Source organism: Rhopalosiphum padi, chromosome 3 (assembly GCF_020882245.1).
Source record: "Rhopalosiphum padi isolate XX-2018 chromosome 3, ASM2088224v1, whole genome shotgun sequence".
Classification (NCBI taxonomy): Eukaryota; Metazoa; Arthropoda; class Insecta; order Hemiptera; family Aphididae; genus Rhopalosiphum; species Rhopalosiphum padi.
The window spans coordinates 33540041-33557899 of NC_083599.1; the positions used below are offsets into that span (position 1 = coordinate 33540041).

General features: G+C 28.4%; 2 protein-coding genes across 2 annotated transcripts; both read right to left on the reverse strand.

Annotated features, from left to right (window-relative positions):
• Positions 1-329: 329 nt before the first annotated feature.
• LOC132926821 (glucose dehydrogenase [FAD, quinone]-like) lies at positions 330-2721 on the reverse strand. The gene is made up of 5 exons (XM_060991223.1): positions 2526-2721; positions 2226-2396; positions 1318-2036; positions 909-1196; positions 330-846 (listed from the first exon to the last, which is right to left on the reverse strand). Exons 1-5 carry the CDS (start codon positions 2719-2721, stop codon positions 352-354), a joined length of 1869 nt encoding a protein of 622 aa, XP_060847206.1. The 3' UTR covers positions 330-351.
• A 567-nt stretch (positions 2722-3288) lies between these two features.
• On the reverse strand, positions 3289-8329 carry LOC132927650 (zinc finger MYM-type protein 1-like). The gene is made up of 2 exons (XM_060992230.1): positions 4491-8329; positions 3289-4395 (listed from the first exon to the last, which is right to left on the reverse strand). The coding sequence occupies exons 1-2, from the start codon at positions 6878-6880 to the stop codon at positions 3783-3785; spliced, it is 3003 nt and encodes a 1000-aa protein (XP_060848213.1). The 5' UTR covers positions 6881-8329; the 3' UTR covers positions 3289-3782.
• Positions 8330-17859: the final 9530 nt, after the last annotated feature.

The following is a 17859-nucleotide window of genomic DNA, read 5'->3' on the forward strand; positions in this document are numbered from 1 at the left end:
TTACCTAAATAAAGTAACCCGAAAAATGTTTTTATTTGTTTTCATGAGTACCTTCCCGTAACATGAGCAAAACAGGTAGTATATATAACTAATTTTGTAATAAATATCAATTGTAATCACAAATATAAAAGTTATGATATATTAGTCATTAATTTAGTCATTAATCATTATAGTTCTTTAACTTAGAACTCTTATAGTAAAATAAGTAAAAAAAATATAATATAATAGTATAATAAAAAGTTTAAAAAAAATAATAATAAATAAAAATAGTATAACCTTTTAAGTTCTAAAAAACAAAAACAATATATACAACACGTAGATATCCGAGCGTATAGCGATCATATTATTATATTAAAGCCACGGTTTCATTTTTAGCCATTTCTCTTTGATCATGTCCGCGGCTTTCTCGGCGATCATTATGACTGGCGCGTTAGTGTTAGCAGTGACTATCGTGGGCATGATTGACGCGTCCACTACTCGAAGCCCTTCGATGCCGTACACCTGGAGCTGTGGATCAACCACAGCGGTCTTGTCCCACTTTGGGCCCATCTTGGCAGTCCCCACCGGATTGTTCATGGACACGGTGTATTGCCGGACCATGCATTCCCAGTAGGCGGTCGTGAGGAACGGCAATGCAGCACAACCGGGGAACGGTATGTCGTGCAGAAGGCTCCCGTACTGACTGAACGACGTAGATTTGGCCATTTCTACCACAAACTTGATGCCATTCACCAACGTGTTTATATCCTCTCGGACCGTCAGGTAGTTGGGTAAAATCCTGGGATGCTCGAATGGGTTGGTGGTCCGCAACAGTATTTCACCTCGGCTCTTGGGTCTCAACAACATCTGTATACAAATATAATATAGTATTTTCATTTTCCACATATCTTTAAAGGCATTTTACTTACAGGTATAGCAGACCAAGCTTCCTCGTTGTGAATTGATCTGTAAACATAATTATAGATATCTTCATTCAACCCGTGAGCTTTCCACAACTGTACACCAATATCACTATTGGCGGAAACAGACATGAACTGTAACCCTATGTCTGGTTGTTTGGCCGATAGATTATTATATTTGGTATTGATAAACGCCAATCCCTCAATACCGCCCATAACCGTCAAAGGACCTTTGCCCATCGATGCGTAGTCCTTTATTGCATCAAAAGTCTCCGCTTTCCGCTGCGTTATTGATACCTATTAAACAATAAAAATGCATATGGTTATATTCTAATTCTCTGCAGCGTGTCTCTATTACTATATTTTCATCTGATAAAAATAAAATATATTTTTAATATTATTAATTTATACAATTTACCTCTTTGTTTAACAAAAACGTGAGGCCACCGAGTCCAATGTGGTCTTGAAGATTTTTGCCCACATTTAAATCGGCTATAATTGGTATACCCATTTTTGTCAGATGTTGTAAAGGGCCTATGCCCGAGAGCATAAGTAGCTGAGGAGAATTAATGGAACCCGCGGACAGCAGCACCTCTTTACTGGCTTGAATGGTATACAGTTTTTTATTTTTCATCATTTCGACGCCAGTGGTGACTTTTGTGTGAGGGTCAATTATCAAGCGTGTGACATGACTGTTGATGGACACGTGTAGGTTCCTCCGTAGTCTGGCTGGTGTCAAGAAAGCTTTTGCCGTACTGCATCTGGTGCCCTTTCTCATGGTACCTTGTGGAATCATGAAACCGATTTGATGTTCACCATTTATATCACGTACAGGATAGCCCATTTCACGGCCAGCCGCGATGAACGCGTCAGCCAACGGCGTTTTGTACGACGCTTCGGATACCGTAAGATAGCCGCCAATCGAATGGTACGGTGTCTGAGATAGAGACAGCTTTTGGTTGTCTTCTGATTTTTTAAAGTAATGGAGCACATCGTAGTACTCCCAACCCGAATTTCCTTGCAAAAACCAGTTATCATAATCCAATTTGTTTCCACGCGAATACAACATATAGTTTAACACGCTAGACCCACCTAACACTTTTCCCCGTGGCCAATTGCAGCGTTGATTTTCCATTGCTGAAATATATTTGTAAATAAATATAAAAATATCTGTATTTAATATTTCAAAAATAATTATATGCTATATGATGTTTGTAATAATTTTTAACATTATACAACATTTAAATAATACCATATTATTATGAATTTAAATCCAAAGTAGGTATATATAAGAATATATATATTATTAATTATAGTATTACTCACACAAACATGATGTATTCTGATATTCGGTTTTATATTGCCAATCTAAGTCAGATAGTTGCAAGTTAGCGGACAACAATGGTATGTCTGACTGTACCGTTTCATCTCCTCCGGCTTCAATTAGTAGTACATTCCAACTTGTTATTTCGGTCAACCTATTCGCCAGTACCGCACCTAAGTAATTATTGTTTTTTTTTAGTATGACATATTAAATATTTTTAATTTTGAAGAAATTATCTACACGATAATCACTATAAAAATATTATAATACGTATTTGAAGTTAATAATATAAATATATTTACCTGCCGATCCAGCGCCGACTACAATGAAATCGTATTTGCGAAGTAGCGAAGGTCCAGGTTGATCTATGATCCCCGAACCCGTATAGTTTACATCGTTTTGGAAATAATTAATAGTCGCCAATAAAATAGGCAAGAAAGCCACCTTAGATGCAGCCTTTACAATCGCTTCTATGGGTATCATTTGCACTCCACTCATTTTTCTGTAACACAAACGGCGATAATATAAAGTACACTATATTGAGACGAATTAAGGATTATGTAAATTTGTTTGATATTTTAAGTTTGAATCCACTTCTACATGATTAGTGATGTAAATTTTCAAGATCATTTTGAAAATTGTATAATTTATCATATTAATTTTTGATCAAATAAATCTTTTTATATTATTTAGTTATAGTTATAACTTATAATTATATTATTATTCATATATTCTTAATTATATTTTAAACTATATTTACTTTTATCACCATTTATACTCATTTTGATATTATTTTGATGTTATTAAATTGAACACAATGAGTCAATGATATAGTAAATTCAAAATACAAATTGTTAAATATATTAATATATAGTATATATAAACCTATATCAATATATAATATTTACCTCGGTAATAAATGTGCACATTTTCAGGCTAATATGACAATTAAATTAGTAGATTCTCAAATGCAATAAAAACTATACAAAATATGTAAGTTATGTTATCATATTATAATATTATTATTTTTCTACGGATTGGTATGTTATTACATGTACACAGGGGCGGACTGGGTAGGCGACAGGCCAGTCAGCGATTTTAATACTTCGGGCCATCTTTTACGGAAAATTAATAAACATAATAAAGTCAATTTTTTTTCCATCGAATTATTATTCAATTATGATATTTGCTTATCAGCTATCACAGTAATTGTTGATTATTTATTAGTTATTACCATTTACCTTACATAAATATGATAATATTAAAAGACTTGCTACAAATGTTTGTGATTTTACTATACCACGGCCTCGCGCATGAACAGACTACTAACTAACTATCTGCTATGTAGACAGCAAAACAAGATATTTTATAAGAACCCCATCATACAACAAATATTTAATGCATATCTATAAATATTTTTATCAGTAAAATGATTATTTTTAAATAAATAATTGCAACAAATAAAAAAAAATATATAAGTAGAATTCTAATAATATTATATTTATTTACACTAAAAATTAAACATAAATGAACATTCTTGTAAGTATAATAATTGGTAATTACCCAATAAGCATCCTTTTCATTTCATTAGAAGTGGCACCTAATCGATCAATTATTATATCATGAGGTACAATCATGCCACGTTCAAGGTTCATAAACATGAATGCTTCTAATTTGTCGTTAGAAAGAGTTGACCTAAGTCTAGTTTTTATAGTTTTAAGTATTGAAAAACTCCTTTCACAACTTACTTGAGTAAAAGCTAAACTTAATATTACCTTATATGCCGTATATAAATCATTGTAATTTGGTGTATGAGTCACTAATGTGTATACATAAAGGAATGCACATGAAATACACGATTTACAACGATTTTTTTCGGATAATGCACATTTTAAGTCATCTTCTATATCTGTGTGGTTTTCATTTTCTTCTTCGAAAAATTCACTGTTACAATCTTCATACAGAATACTAGCATCTATATTTGCTATGGCCTCGTAATTTTGAGCAAATTCTATCAACTGACGTTGAATATCTAAAACATCGACCCTGGCCATGGATGCGATTTTGGACAATGATCCTTCTGGAAACATGAATCCGGGAGTTTTTAATTTTGAAAATGTTCTTGGATCAAAAAATGCAGCATCTTGAATTAGATCCTCATTGATCATATACCTAAACAAGTAATAGAAATATGTCATTAAGAAATATTGCTGTAACTATAATAGTAAAAAATTAACAAAACTAATATTTTCATTAATAAAACATACCTATTGCTTAATTTAGCGAGTGCATTGTTATAAACAACTTTATAAACTTCAACTTCAAACAATTTCTTTTCATCAACTAGTCTTTCGTCTGCTGTCAATTCACCTGACATTTTCTTTTTAAAACGCTTTCTTTTTTTTGTAAAAGTACTTGACCAAAATATGTTATCTGTTCCATCCATTTCTTCTAAAATCGTTTGTAAATATTCAATAAATTCAGTAGTTCTTATAAAAATAATTTCAAAATTATTAACTCCTTCGATTAATTTTGATTTTAAATTATGCAACAGTTTATATCCTTGAGTATAATTTAATTTTTTGGATTGTAAGCAAGACGATGCAGTTGAACTTAAAACGAACAATGACTGAAACACATATGCTGTCAATATAGTTTCAAACTTCAGTAAGTTGTTTATAATATTCAGAGCTTCCGATTTTGCACTAAGATCAAAATCTTTACCATTTGCAACAGCTAGTAATGCTTTGATTACTGTTATAAATCTATGTTTTTCTTTAGTTGGTGTGAATAATGGATCAAATACATTATTTAACGCAACATCTCTGCTCCACCACCTAGTTTGTCCTATTTTTTGAAGGCGTAACATTTTTTCACTTCCAACAGAATTTTCAATAACATTTTGTTTCCACATTCCCATTCTTTTATATGATTGACTAAAAAATATAGCCAAACGATCCAATAATCCAAAAAGATTTATAGCTTCTGAACACGAATCAGAAGCTTGTGTAAGTGTAAGATTTAAAAGATGACTAAAGCAATGTGTGTGAATAGATTGAGGTGCATCTTTTTTAATGAGAGCTTGTAAACCATTGTGAATACCACTTAAATTCGCGGCGCCATCGTACGCCTGACTTACAATATTAGACAGAGATAACCCGATGTCTTCCAAAACATTTTTAATTAAGTTATATAAATCGATTGCTTTTGATGATTGTACTGGTAAAAATTTAATTAATCGTTCTTTTACTTCAGTTTGAATCACATAACGGACACATACAGCCAATTGATCGGTTACACTTACATCCTGGGTGGAATCTATGAGTAAACTAAAAAAATTTGCTTTTTTTACTTCTTTTCCAATTTCCTCTTGTATCCACTGTGAAATTAAATTGATTATTTTATTGATCGTAGTTTTTGAAATAAATGTAACAAGTGATCCACGTCCACGTCCTCCACTTAAATTTGAACGGATTTTACTTTTTTCAATCGCAATATTTAGATATTTTTCAAGAATCGGGTCAAATTTTGACCAACACATCAATAACTCCAAAAAGTTTCCATGGTTCATACTTCTATTGTCTAGTGTATATGCTTGTTCTTCTTTATGAGCTCTATAAGCAATTCCTTGTCTGCCAATATAAATAACTCCTTCAATTATTCTTGATAGGAAAAGTCTACGTTCTTGAACTTGAATTACTCGACTATTTCGTTGATTTATATCAATAAGAGACGAAACGTCTTTAACTTTTTTTGCTTGCATATAAGCGTAAACAGCTTCATCGTGTGTTTTAGAATTTTCATGTACTTTAATTTGTTTATAAATATTTTTAGCGCTTACTTGAACACCTTGTACAAAAATGGATTCTTTATTTACTGAAAAAGCTAAACACACGGCACAAAAAAGTTTTTCATTTTTCCTATCAAATGATAACCAATTTCTAGGAATACGAGTGTTATCAGTATTAGATAATGGACGAAAATATATTTTATATGCGTTAAATGGTAGTTGATCATACTGTGGCTGTATAGGATGATTTGACATAAAACGTAGTTTTTCAGCCAACGAAGAATTATGAGAAAGTGCTTTAAAATTGTTCGAAGATATATCTCTCAAAAAGCTATCATCTAAGTCTGATTCAGAACTCTGTGCTACTTCATCTTCATGTAGAGAATCATTGGGAACAATATTATTTCCAAAATCAACAATATTACTTTTATCAAATTCAATTGATGAAGTAATGGAAGGCTGTATATTAACGTTAAGATCTTGTGTAAATTCATTATTTGAGCATTTCATGTCAAGCATTTGATCTTTCGGGATATTAATTATGTTAGTATCGGAATAATTATAGTTTTCATATTGTTTTATTATATTACTGCACGATGGTTCAGAAATTGATGGTTGCATATTTACTATTGAATTTTGTGTTGAGTCATTATTAGTAATTGATGGTACTGTGTCAAAATGCAATGCAACTTCAATAGATGGTCGCGTGCTCGGTATAAATTCAAAATTTAATTTTTGTTGATTTTTGTCGCGAGCAATAGCTTTTAATTTTTGTCTATCAGTTTCTTTTTTTCTTGCCCATCCAGAACTACGTTTTAATTTCACAGGGTATTTATTACCATCGTCATCACCACTACGCTTGTCCATTTTAAATTGAAGATATGTTACTAATCTAAATCCCAAACATTATTGAATTAATACATTTTTATAAAAAATTAAAACAATTGATTTAACCCATCATTGTACTAATACTAAAATAAATTATTGATGGTAATATAAAAGACTAGAATACTAGACTAAAAAACCGATACCGCTAAAAATCACATTTTTAATACAATGATATATCATTGGATTCAAATTGAACACAATATACATTATAGCAGTGTTTAGAAGGTTCAATAAAACAGTGAACGCGTTCATGGTTAGCTCACGTAAAATTAAACGCGTTTTTTCAAACACTGCATAATAATATTTATAGTGTTATATTGATATTTTATAAATAGTTTACATAATTTACAAATTATAAATTCTATACTAAGATAAATTCAGTTTTTAAATTGTTTGATATTATTTTACAAAATCCAATAATCGTGATTCGTGACTAAGTAGTAAGTCTAAAGAAATTAAGCAAAGAAAAAAATTAACATTTATTTTATATTTTCCAGTCTCCATACAGTCCATAGTCTATACCTAGCAATATAATTTTAGTGGTCTCGTAGTTATTAAGCTTTCGAATTGGGCCCCATAAATGATCGTAATACGTTTAATAAATATTATATCGTATGAATTCAATTATTTAGAGAAATTAATTTTATTTCTGTTTTTCTGTATAATATGTTATGACTTGGTACGAATTAGTTAAGAATTATGATGAATGTTTAGACTTAGAGCATACCTACATACTAATATGAAGAAAAAACTATGTTGTCCAGTTATCTAGTTATTAAAATTACTAAGTTTCATTACGTGACAACAATTGTGTCGTATATACCTGTTAAAATAACCACTGACATTGCCAAACTATAACGACAATTCAAGTAGTAGTTAGTAGTAGACACTAATATAATACAGTCTACAAGTTATTAAAATGAAATATTTCTTACCTGATAGATTATAAACGATGACCGATGTTGTTGTTCTGCCTATTGGATGCAAAATAAACGCCGTTCAAAACTGTTGCCACATTTTAATTCGAAAATAACATTTCATATTTGTATTTAATATAAAAATAAACAATGGATAATGGGTGTGATAAACATGATATAATATTATTATGTTCTTCCGTCATCAAATATATGTATAATATGTAGAGTGCTGCGCGACGCGGGTATAGTCGTAACCCGTAAGCCCGTAGTGATTTAATCGGAGCGATACGAAAATAGAATAAGCCGATAACAAAAATAAATAATTAATGTGAATTAATTTTCGGCAAAAACATTGTGTATATCCAGCGTTTAGAATTCGTCATATTATTATTATTTAAGATACATTTTTGTCTGATTTTATATTTTATATTATAAATAATGCAGGGAAAAATTATATATTACAGCCGACAGGCCAGTCCGCGATCGCTGACCAGCGGACCGGGCCAGTCCGCCCCTGCATGTACATGTACATTTAAATCATTTTAAATATGTACATAATACCAGCTATAAACAGTATAAACTATTTATCATAGAAATAAATATATTATAATATTTTATGTTCTTCGCACAAAATACACATTCACACATATACTACTTGCATACACATTTTAGAAGTTATTTACAACACTTGTGCGTTTCACTTATTATATTATATTTCAGCCATTAATAGTGTGTCAATAATTATTCTATACAAAATATTATCAATGGTATAATTATTAATGAGTAATATTAAATATTATATATACTAATATGATATACATAGATTATGTTTTGCTATTAACATTTTTTTTTTAAATAAAAGTAGGTTCATTTTTTATCTAACTATTTATTCAATGTATTAGATATAAATCTTCAACATAAGTGTGTATGAAATTAAAAGTTCTTAAAATATTTTAAAACAAAACTAATAGATTGTTGACGGATATTAAAAATTTACTGTATTATAATTAGGAATAGGACTTCTATGCAATAAAAAAATTTAAAATATGCATTATGTTCAAAATATGTAAAAATGTACAAACAAAATATTGTTCTATTTAATCGAGAATAAAGCAAATCGTGGACATATCTGACAACCAATTAATTTGGACTTAAGGAAAAAAACATACAAATGCATAATAATCCTAGCCCTAATAATAATATATGGTGTATACTATTACATATTATTCTATAAAATCATTATGAATTTCTTCAATAGAACTAATATTTTCCAGCTTGAAGATTTAAAAAAATTAGGTGGACTTAACTTACAAAATATAATTGTGAATGTTTTAACTTACACAGATACACAATGTCAAACTCGCTTGCTTCACAATATAGTTGACAGGGAAAAAGATCAAAAAATGCATTTGAACTTCTTCCAAATTTTTTTAAAGTGATTTTGGGTGAGTTATATTTTTAATTCATTATAAAAGCATATAATAATCCAAAAATGATGATGTTGATAATATTTTACACTAAAAATTGGTTTTAATAATTTGTATAGCTCTTTCACGATACAAAAGTCCTAATATTACAAATAAAGAAATCGCACAAATCGTTATTAAATGGCTTGTTCAAGCACCATTAAGAGCTTCTAGAGAATAAGTGTAAATATTATTAAATTTATATGTTACCATTAATTATAAATAGTATAGATTGCTCACTGCACTACAAAATACGCTGCATGTTATGGCGGGTGTCGCTACGAGGCGCTCCGTGCAGTTATTAGTTATGACGGGTGTCGTTATAATCGCTAGTAGTTCATAGAAGTGAGGATTAATTTAAATGAGTTGTGTCTTGTATGACAATAAGCGACATTAAAACAGGAAGCCAGAATAATACACTACAAAGCTTTTGCTATTTGGATCGCTGACTACCTATTTTGTGTTTAATACCTAAAGGGCTAAAGATAATAAAAATTGTCTATAATACACCTATAATACTGGTTATACTGGTTAATACTACTTACTACTAAGTTTTAATTGACAAAATTGTATAAGCATGTTACATTGTAAAATACAAATAACCGATGTGTATAATAATTTATATAAATTAGCCATATAGTTATCACATTAAAATATTAAATATTTTAAATACAATATAAATAAGTACTAACTATATTGAAAAATAAAGGAAATATGGATATACCAAGACCATTCTCGTAGTTTATTTTTGAACGAATTGAAAAATTTTGTTACTCTTTTTATGTTATCAAAATACAAATTAGTGTTTGTTTTGGAACAAAATTAATGATTAATACAGTCCACACTCAACAGCCATCGGCCAATTGTGGAATAAGGGATTTGTTTATATTTAATTTTATAGTTGTATACTGGCCAGTGTTTTATATTTCTTCGAATCATTTTCATACTTCCATGTATATGAATTCGACATCTATAAAACCACGGCTAATTAAAAATGCATTACCGATAAAGTATACAATTGGTAAATATTAAGTACATAATTTAAATAATTAATCCAGTAATTGTGAACACATATTTTTATTTTAAAGATGCCAATAGAAATGTTGATACTCTACTGAACACTACACCAACTAAAAACAATAAGTCAACGGCAATATTTTCAGGTAAAATAATAACAAATATTATTAGGTATTATACTTATTGACTTATTGTGTTTTATTTGGTTAATATACTTGCATAGCAAAAAAAACTATTTATAATCTATGATATTGCCTAACAACCAAAGTTTTTTTGTTTTTGGAAATCATAATAAATATAAATATATTTGTATGCACATTATAATATACAGTGTATAATAAGTATATCATTTGTTCATAGTATAAAATAATAATTTTTTTTTTGTTCCAGAAAAAATAATAAGACACAAAAATAAACAACATAAGTACTTAACCTTTTAAAACACAGGATTTCTTCTGGTCGAAAATATAATTTAATATTTATAATATAATATTTTTACTGTTTGTTATTAAATTTTTTTCCATTTCTAATGGTTTAACCATAAAGCAGTTAATTAACTAATACATAATACATTTATTCAAGGCTGGGCATTAACGAGTTAAAAGATAAAATTAAGTTAATTAATTCGTTACTTTTTTTTCAAATTAACTTTTAACTTAATAAGTTACTTTTTTTTTAAGATAAACATGTTAACTTCAAGTTAATTTTATTCAAAAGTATCTAAGTTGTTAATTTTTGTCCGAAGAATAATGCAAGAATAATTCAAAATTTTAGGATTTATTTTAGAAAATCAGGATTTTTTGATAGCTAATTGGTACTTAAATGTATCATTTTAAATTTCCCATCTTTAAACCAGATTTTGTGTCTAGAGTTTTTAATTTTTGAAAATTAGAAAATTTTAACTTTAAACTAAGTTAAATTTCTTTTTTTTTAAAGTTAACTTTTAAATTAACGAGTTAACGAAAAAAATATGATTAACTTTTAACTTAATTTAACTTTATTATTTTTAAAATAACTTAACTTAACGAGTTAAAAAAAATTGTTAACTTGCCAGCCTTGCATTTATTAAATTTGGTACCAATTGCAATCTTATTCAGTTTTAATAACTATACATTTGTATTATGAAAATAATTTTTTTTATAAATACTTAACATAAAATGTGACTATAAGTTTAGTGCCTATCTAATATCTATTTATTCTATAGGTATTGTTTAATTTTATTAAGTCTATGTATTGGGATTATAATTATTATTTTATTTTAACATAGTTATAACTATTTATTATTATTATAATATTATGTATTAGAGATATAGTGTATGAATATGTATTCTTGTTCAGCTGTTTCTATATAAATAAATTATGTGATAATATTCTTATTATAATTATATTTTAGGTATAACATATACATAATAATTATTTTTTTGTTTAAATAGTACAGAATCTTATAATTTTTTTTTTTTTTATGAGATATCTTATAATTATGTTAAAAGGGTATTACATTAAAAAATTGTGATATTTAAATAAATTATATAGTTATTGTATTAAACTATTAATGTATCTCGCTGTATTTATAAATTATAATACTATTATTACTTATTGCATAATTTGTTTTGTTTAAATATTATCAATATTGAAGAATTTTATAATTTGTTTTTTTTTTAATGAGATATTGTGTTAATAAGTATATATAACAGTTCATTATCTATAATAATTAATAATATATAATTTTTTTATTTTTATGAATTTTTTGTTTAAATAAACTAAAGGATTTTTTTTATTCATTATTATAACTATACCTTCTGTATAATTGGCATTAATTGCACCCCTCTATAGTGCATATATGATAAATAATTATATAATAATAAAATGTATAATCTATTCAACATCATATTCATATATTTTATTAAGTTGTCTTACATTATTATTTATATAAATATAATTATTTATAACAGATATATTGCAATTTTATGAAACAAGCATATATACTATTTAGTATTTACATATATAATTTGTAGCATAAACATAACAATTATTGCTATTGAAAATGTAATGTTATGCTATGTCACATATTATGTTAGGTAAAAGCGGACATAGAAATTTAAATTAAATTTAACAGAAACATAAATGATATGTACAAAAACATATCAGTTATGTGATTCATAAAACTTAGTTACGATACAGTTAGCAAAATGAAATGAAATTGTGTTGTTAGGGATATACATTCAGTGGCGCAGACTAGAAGTTCTAGTGCAGCAGTTGACACCCCTGAAATTTTTGGTGGAACCCCAGGCCTCAGAATACCTATATAAATATAACTTGTGTGATTTAAATGTATTGTTGAAGTAAAAATTGTGCGTAAAGGAATGTGTTACCTTGCACCGTCAAATAATGGAACAGCGTGACGTCTGACCGGATGTCGACGATAGCTGCTGCAGAGAAAACGTAAACCACCTTTAGAAGTAACGTTTTATATTTTATTTTATTTACTTAAGTAAATAAACCACATGTTTAACATTACGTGTGAGGCGGATATTCGCAGAAAAATTAAAAAATCGTAACGGATTCAATATTATCAGCTCCTAATATCCTACAGCTCTAACTTAAAAGTATTAAGAATATTATTTGACGAGCACTATAATAACAAATAACTAAAATGTTAAATTTTAATACGATGTGACCAAAAGGTACTGTTGTGTGACAGTAGCCAATAGGTTAATATGAATTGATACACGAGTGTTTAATTAATATTTAATTTGTGTTAAAATCTTAATTTAAAAGAAAATATACAACAAAACTAAGTAAATATGGAAATCTCCTAGTCTCCCACATGAGTCGATAAGCGGCACACGTGAATCGAAATATAATAATAAAAAACACACTAACAATAATATAATATATAAATATAATTTATGATGTGCAAATCTATCAATAAACCTATAATATACTCACAAGTCACGGTGGTACAGAACTACAGCTACAGATTAACGGTTGACTTCTGTGTGGATCGCCCGGTGTTGTTGATGCAAAGTAATGTTGCAAATGAAGAGTAAATGCCGATTATCGAAATCTATGACCGTTGACCACTCGCGCTACCTGTGCGGTAACGATCATCCGTTGTGCCAGATATTGCTGTGGTGGGGGTTGTTTTTGGATCGGTATGTTCCATATGCTGAAAATTCCTGTGAAAATCTATTCTTTGATAATAAAAATGCATAAATCATAAACTATTCGTCCGAAATATGATGTAAACATATCGGATATACTATACTCAAAAATAATATTCTGTTTCGGAATATGAAATCAGAAATGTATGTTATTGTACAAAAAAGTAAATACTAATAACACAGAATAAATATATATTATATATATTATTCTGTGCTAATAAAGTTATGATGATAAAAAATAATTTAATTATTAAATTATAAAAAGAAATATTTTTAAAAACGTCAATAGTTTTTCACATTAGACAAAATGACAACTGTCAAAATCACGAATATTTCCATTTATTTCCAAATTATTTTGTAGTTAAAAATGTATAAAAGATTCAAGTTAAATAACCTAGATAGAAAAAAATATTATATACCTACATCTGTTTTAACATTATTTTAGTAATGATCTATAAGAAAAATATATTAATTTTGCAGTTTAAACATGTATAAATAATGTTTTTGAAATATTATAGTCGCATTATTTGGCCAACATACCTATTTACATTAAAATATTATTATTTTTAAATTGTTTAAATTGTATAATAACATTATTTACCTATATACATTTTACATATAATGTATTGTTATTGATACTTGATAGTTGTACTTACATTATTTTAATAATAATGTTTTAATGATACTATTTTTCTTCTTAGTTTTACTATTATTTACTTCACTTTTATTTTTCACCAGTACTTTTAAATATATAATAATAAATACATATATATTTTGATTTGAGAATCTAGTTTAATGAAACGAGATAATTATTCTTGACGATATTTAAAATTTCAATTTTACTCAAAACTGTATATACACTTGATATTTGGTAAGATATTCCTTCCTTTATTTGAGATCAAATACATACAAATTGCAGAGCATATATTTATATAGGTATTTAAGTATAATATACAAACATCATTTTATAATACTGTATACATATAATTAAAACGATATGACACTGTATATATTATTTTGAAAACGGGAAGATGCATCAGCAATTTAAATGATTAAAGGCGATGGATTGTAACATTTTCGTATTGCTTCTAAAAAATATAAACAAATAATTTTCTAATTAACTAAAAAAAAAAAAAAACATTTTATGATTTTTTTTTAAATTTATATTAGTCCAAATAGTATGGGATTTAATTTAGTTAAGGTTATTTTAGTTAGGCGTATGAAATGGCTCAAAGTTTTAATCTTCAAAATAAAAATATTCATTTAAAATTAAGGTAATAAAAATATTTGTTTTAAATTTATTGATTAATACAAGGCCGGGTTTAGTAATGTGGAGGCCCTGGATCAACCCTTAGAGGTAAATGTTATTTTTCGATCACATATATATACCTTTATTTTAATATTTAATTTTAATAATATACTGTTATAAGTGAATTTAATTTAATAATAAATTAAAATTTATCGCAAAACAAAATTTTATTTTAAAGTATGGTTTAAAATATTAAATTTATTTATTAAAATATCAAAATAATAATAATAATAATAAAAATGTGATACAATAAAATAGTAGTATATTACATTTATTAGATAATATGTCGTATATATGTGCAACGATACCACGGCCAATTATTAATATTATATTATCTACATCAGATATCGCCGTCGGTCGTTGGTTCGTTGCATAACAGTTGATATTTATAATTGTTTTGAGATACCCCCGGTCCCCCGACTCTATCGCGCCTGGTCATTTGGCCATTGCCGCACGTCAATGACCTCAGTGTGCTTGTGGCGGCGTTAACCATCCCGGCCGATACGCGCTCGTCCGCCGTGCGATCGGTTGTTTTTTTTGTTATATTGATGCTGTGTGCGTGATCGCCGTGCGTTAGATATTTTATTGGATTTCGAACGTTTTTGAGCTATTTCTGCGAGCTGCTCATCCGCCGTACGCACCGTGTGTGCCGTTTTTCGGTATATTTGTCCGCTGTAGGAAACCGTTGTCCATATCGACGTAATCGTGTGCACTTGCCACTTATGGACCGGTAAGCCGCCCTGTTGCGTAACCCCCGTTCGTGCGTCCATAAGTTGCCACGTCGCGCGTTTATCTACAGCGGCAACAGTGCGCGAAATATTTGATTATCAATAATTATCGTATCATCAAAACACTACCCGGATCGGCGGCGAATAGTGATACCAGCCGGCGGCCACCGTATGTAAACAACATCATTGTTATTATTATTATTTTATATTATTGCCGTTACGGCGTTGAATTTTTATATATTTTTGTTATTTATATTATATGGGCGCCCAAGTATTATTGTGATATACCTTTTTATTTATTGCAATAGTACGGCGGTGCTGTCGGGCCCGTCATTTTACATACTATACATTGTTTTTATTTATATTTTATACTTCTTATTATAATATTTTCGGGTATAAGGAGTACCCTGTCCCCTTTGGGCTTGTGTTTGCGGTGCCTAGTGTACGTATATGAGTGTGAGTAGGTGACCGCGTTATATATACTTTTTTATTATACTTATTATTATATTTTTATTGAGTGTAGCCGAATCGGTCGACGTACCTCTGGGTCGACGGTGAGGGTTTGGCCTACATAATATGTTCTGTTATTATATAGGTATATATAATTAATATATAAATACTGAACTTAAACAATAACTTTGCGAGATTATATATAATGCGTACCTACATGATTATTATTATTCTATTTATTAATAATTTATGTTTTAAATGCAAATATTTGTATTTAACTATATACTAGTGGCTGTATGTAAACTGCGACAAAAAAAAATTAACATTATACAATCTGCGACAATTTACTTTATAAATAATAAATATAATATAATTATACATATAGATACTACGTAGATACCGATACGTTAACATGTATTATACATGCATCATATATACATTATACTTATGTGTACATATATAATTTAATTAATATGTTATTTTGGAGACAAATTTGTAAGGAAAATCAAGATTTATTTTTAAGTTTTAACACAATATACTAAACTCGGTTCCTTCACGTGTACAAGATTATCATAAGTTGGGTTAGTACGTGCTGTGTAATAAGTAAATTAGTAAGACGTCATATTATACTGAAGTAACGTCGCGATAAACCGAAAAAAGGTTAATCTGAATGAGGCGATAATCCGAACGACTTCGAGTGTACTTACATCGCCACGTCTGCAATTCCGTTGCACACGAATTGCGGAGTCGATAAATTGTGTCCCCCAAAAAATATCATATTCATATATACTATGTAAATTGCGGCCCATGTATACTTTTAAAACATACGTAAATAATTGCGTCCCGAGTATATTTGGAATGTCCGTAAACTGCGACCAGGGATATTCCGATTTCCGGTCGGCTGTACAATTTGATGATAAGTATTAATTTTGATTGATAATAATAATATGTTCACTAATATAATATTACAAACAGCCAGTGTACATTTGATCAAAGATCTTACGCATGAAGTTTTACGTTGTTTACAACTTACATCATTTTTCAATTTAATAAAAATGGTCGTTATAAAAAGCGAAAGGAATAAAACGTTGATGAGTTCAAATCTCGTTTTCACAAATTGCTAAAAAATGATATTCAACGTAGTTGGTGTAATGGTGTTGCACAATTAAAACATGTGTTTTTCAAATTTAATGATAATAATATGTGTATAAATAGTTTTCAAGATCCCAATAATTTTAAAATTTTGGAACAAAAAAGAAATCGACAGAAACTTGGCAACAATTTAAAAAGAAAAGCCATTGATGATACGTTTACCAGGCCAATATTATAAAATTATTAATTCTGAATTAAAAAATGCTTAGATGTCATTTACGTATGAATCAAAAATATTTTGGTAGGCATACATACAAAATTATGCCCAGGTGGCCAGGTCGCAATTTACGTATAATATATAAAATATACCAGGCCGAAATTTACTTATGTACAAAATATACCCGGTCCGCAATTTACATAAACAATTAAAAATGGAACTCAATTTACAGCGACCCACGAATTGTGTCCCGAAATCTTTTTTCCGCGCGAATTGCGTCCCGGTGATATTTAACGACTACACGAATTGCGTCCCAACGTAAAAAACATTATTTTCCTCCCATTTTATACAGACTATTAGTACTGTCAATAGCAAATTATGGCTATCGATAAGTTAAAAATATTGATTTTTTTTATTTTTGTCGTAATTATGCAATTAGAAGTAAAATGAAAATCTGTAGGTTTAAATTTCGGGAATGTAATATAATAATTAAAATAAAAAAATAATAATAAAGTTTTAAATATAAAATTTTAAAATTTTAAATCTGGTAAAAACTTGAGTGGAAAACCTAACTTTTTTATATTCTTTACTCAAACCA

Coding starts and splice junctions, on each gene's coding strand:
- LOC132926821 (XM_060991223.1), bottom strand. CDS start 2,721: ATGAGTGGAGTGCAAATGATACCCATAGAAGCGATTGTAAAGGCTGCA. Junction 2,397..2,525: donor AGTCGGCGCTGGATCGGCAG/GTAAATATATTT, acceptor ATAATTACTTAG/GTGCGGTACTGGCGAATAGG. Junction 1,197..1,317: donor CGTTTTTGTTAAACAAAGAG/GTAAATTGTATA, acceptor ATTGTTTAATAG/GTATCAATAACGCAGCGGAA.
- LOC132927650 (XM_060992230.1), bottom strand. CDS start 6,880: ATGGACAAGCGTAGTGGTGATGACGATGGTAATAAATACCCTGTGAAA. Junction 4,396..4,490: donor CTCGCTAAATTAAGCAATAG/GTATGTTTTATT, acceptor TTACTTGTTTAG/GTATATGATCAATGAGGATC.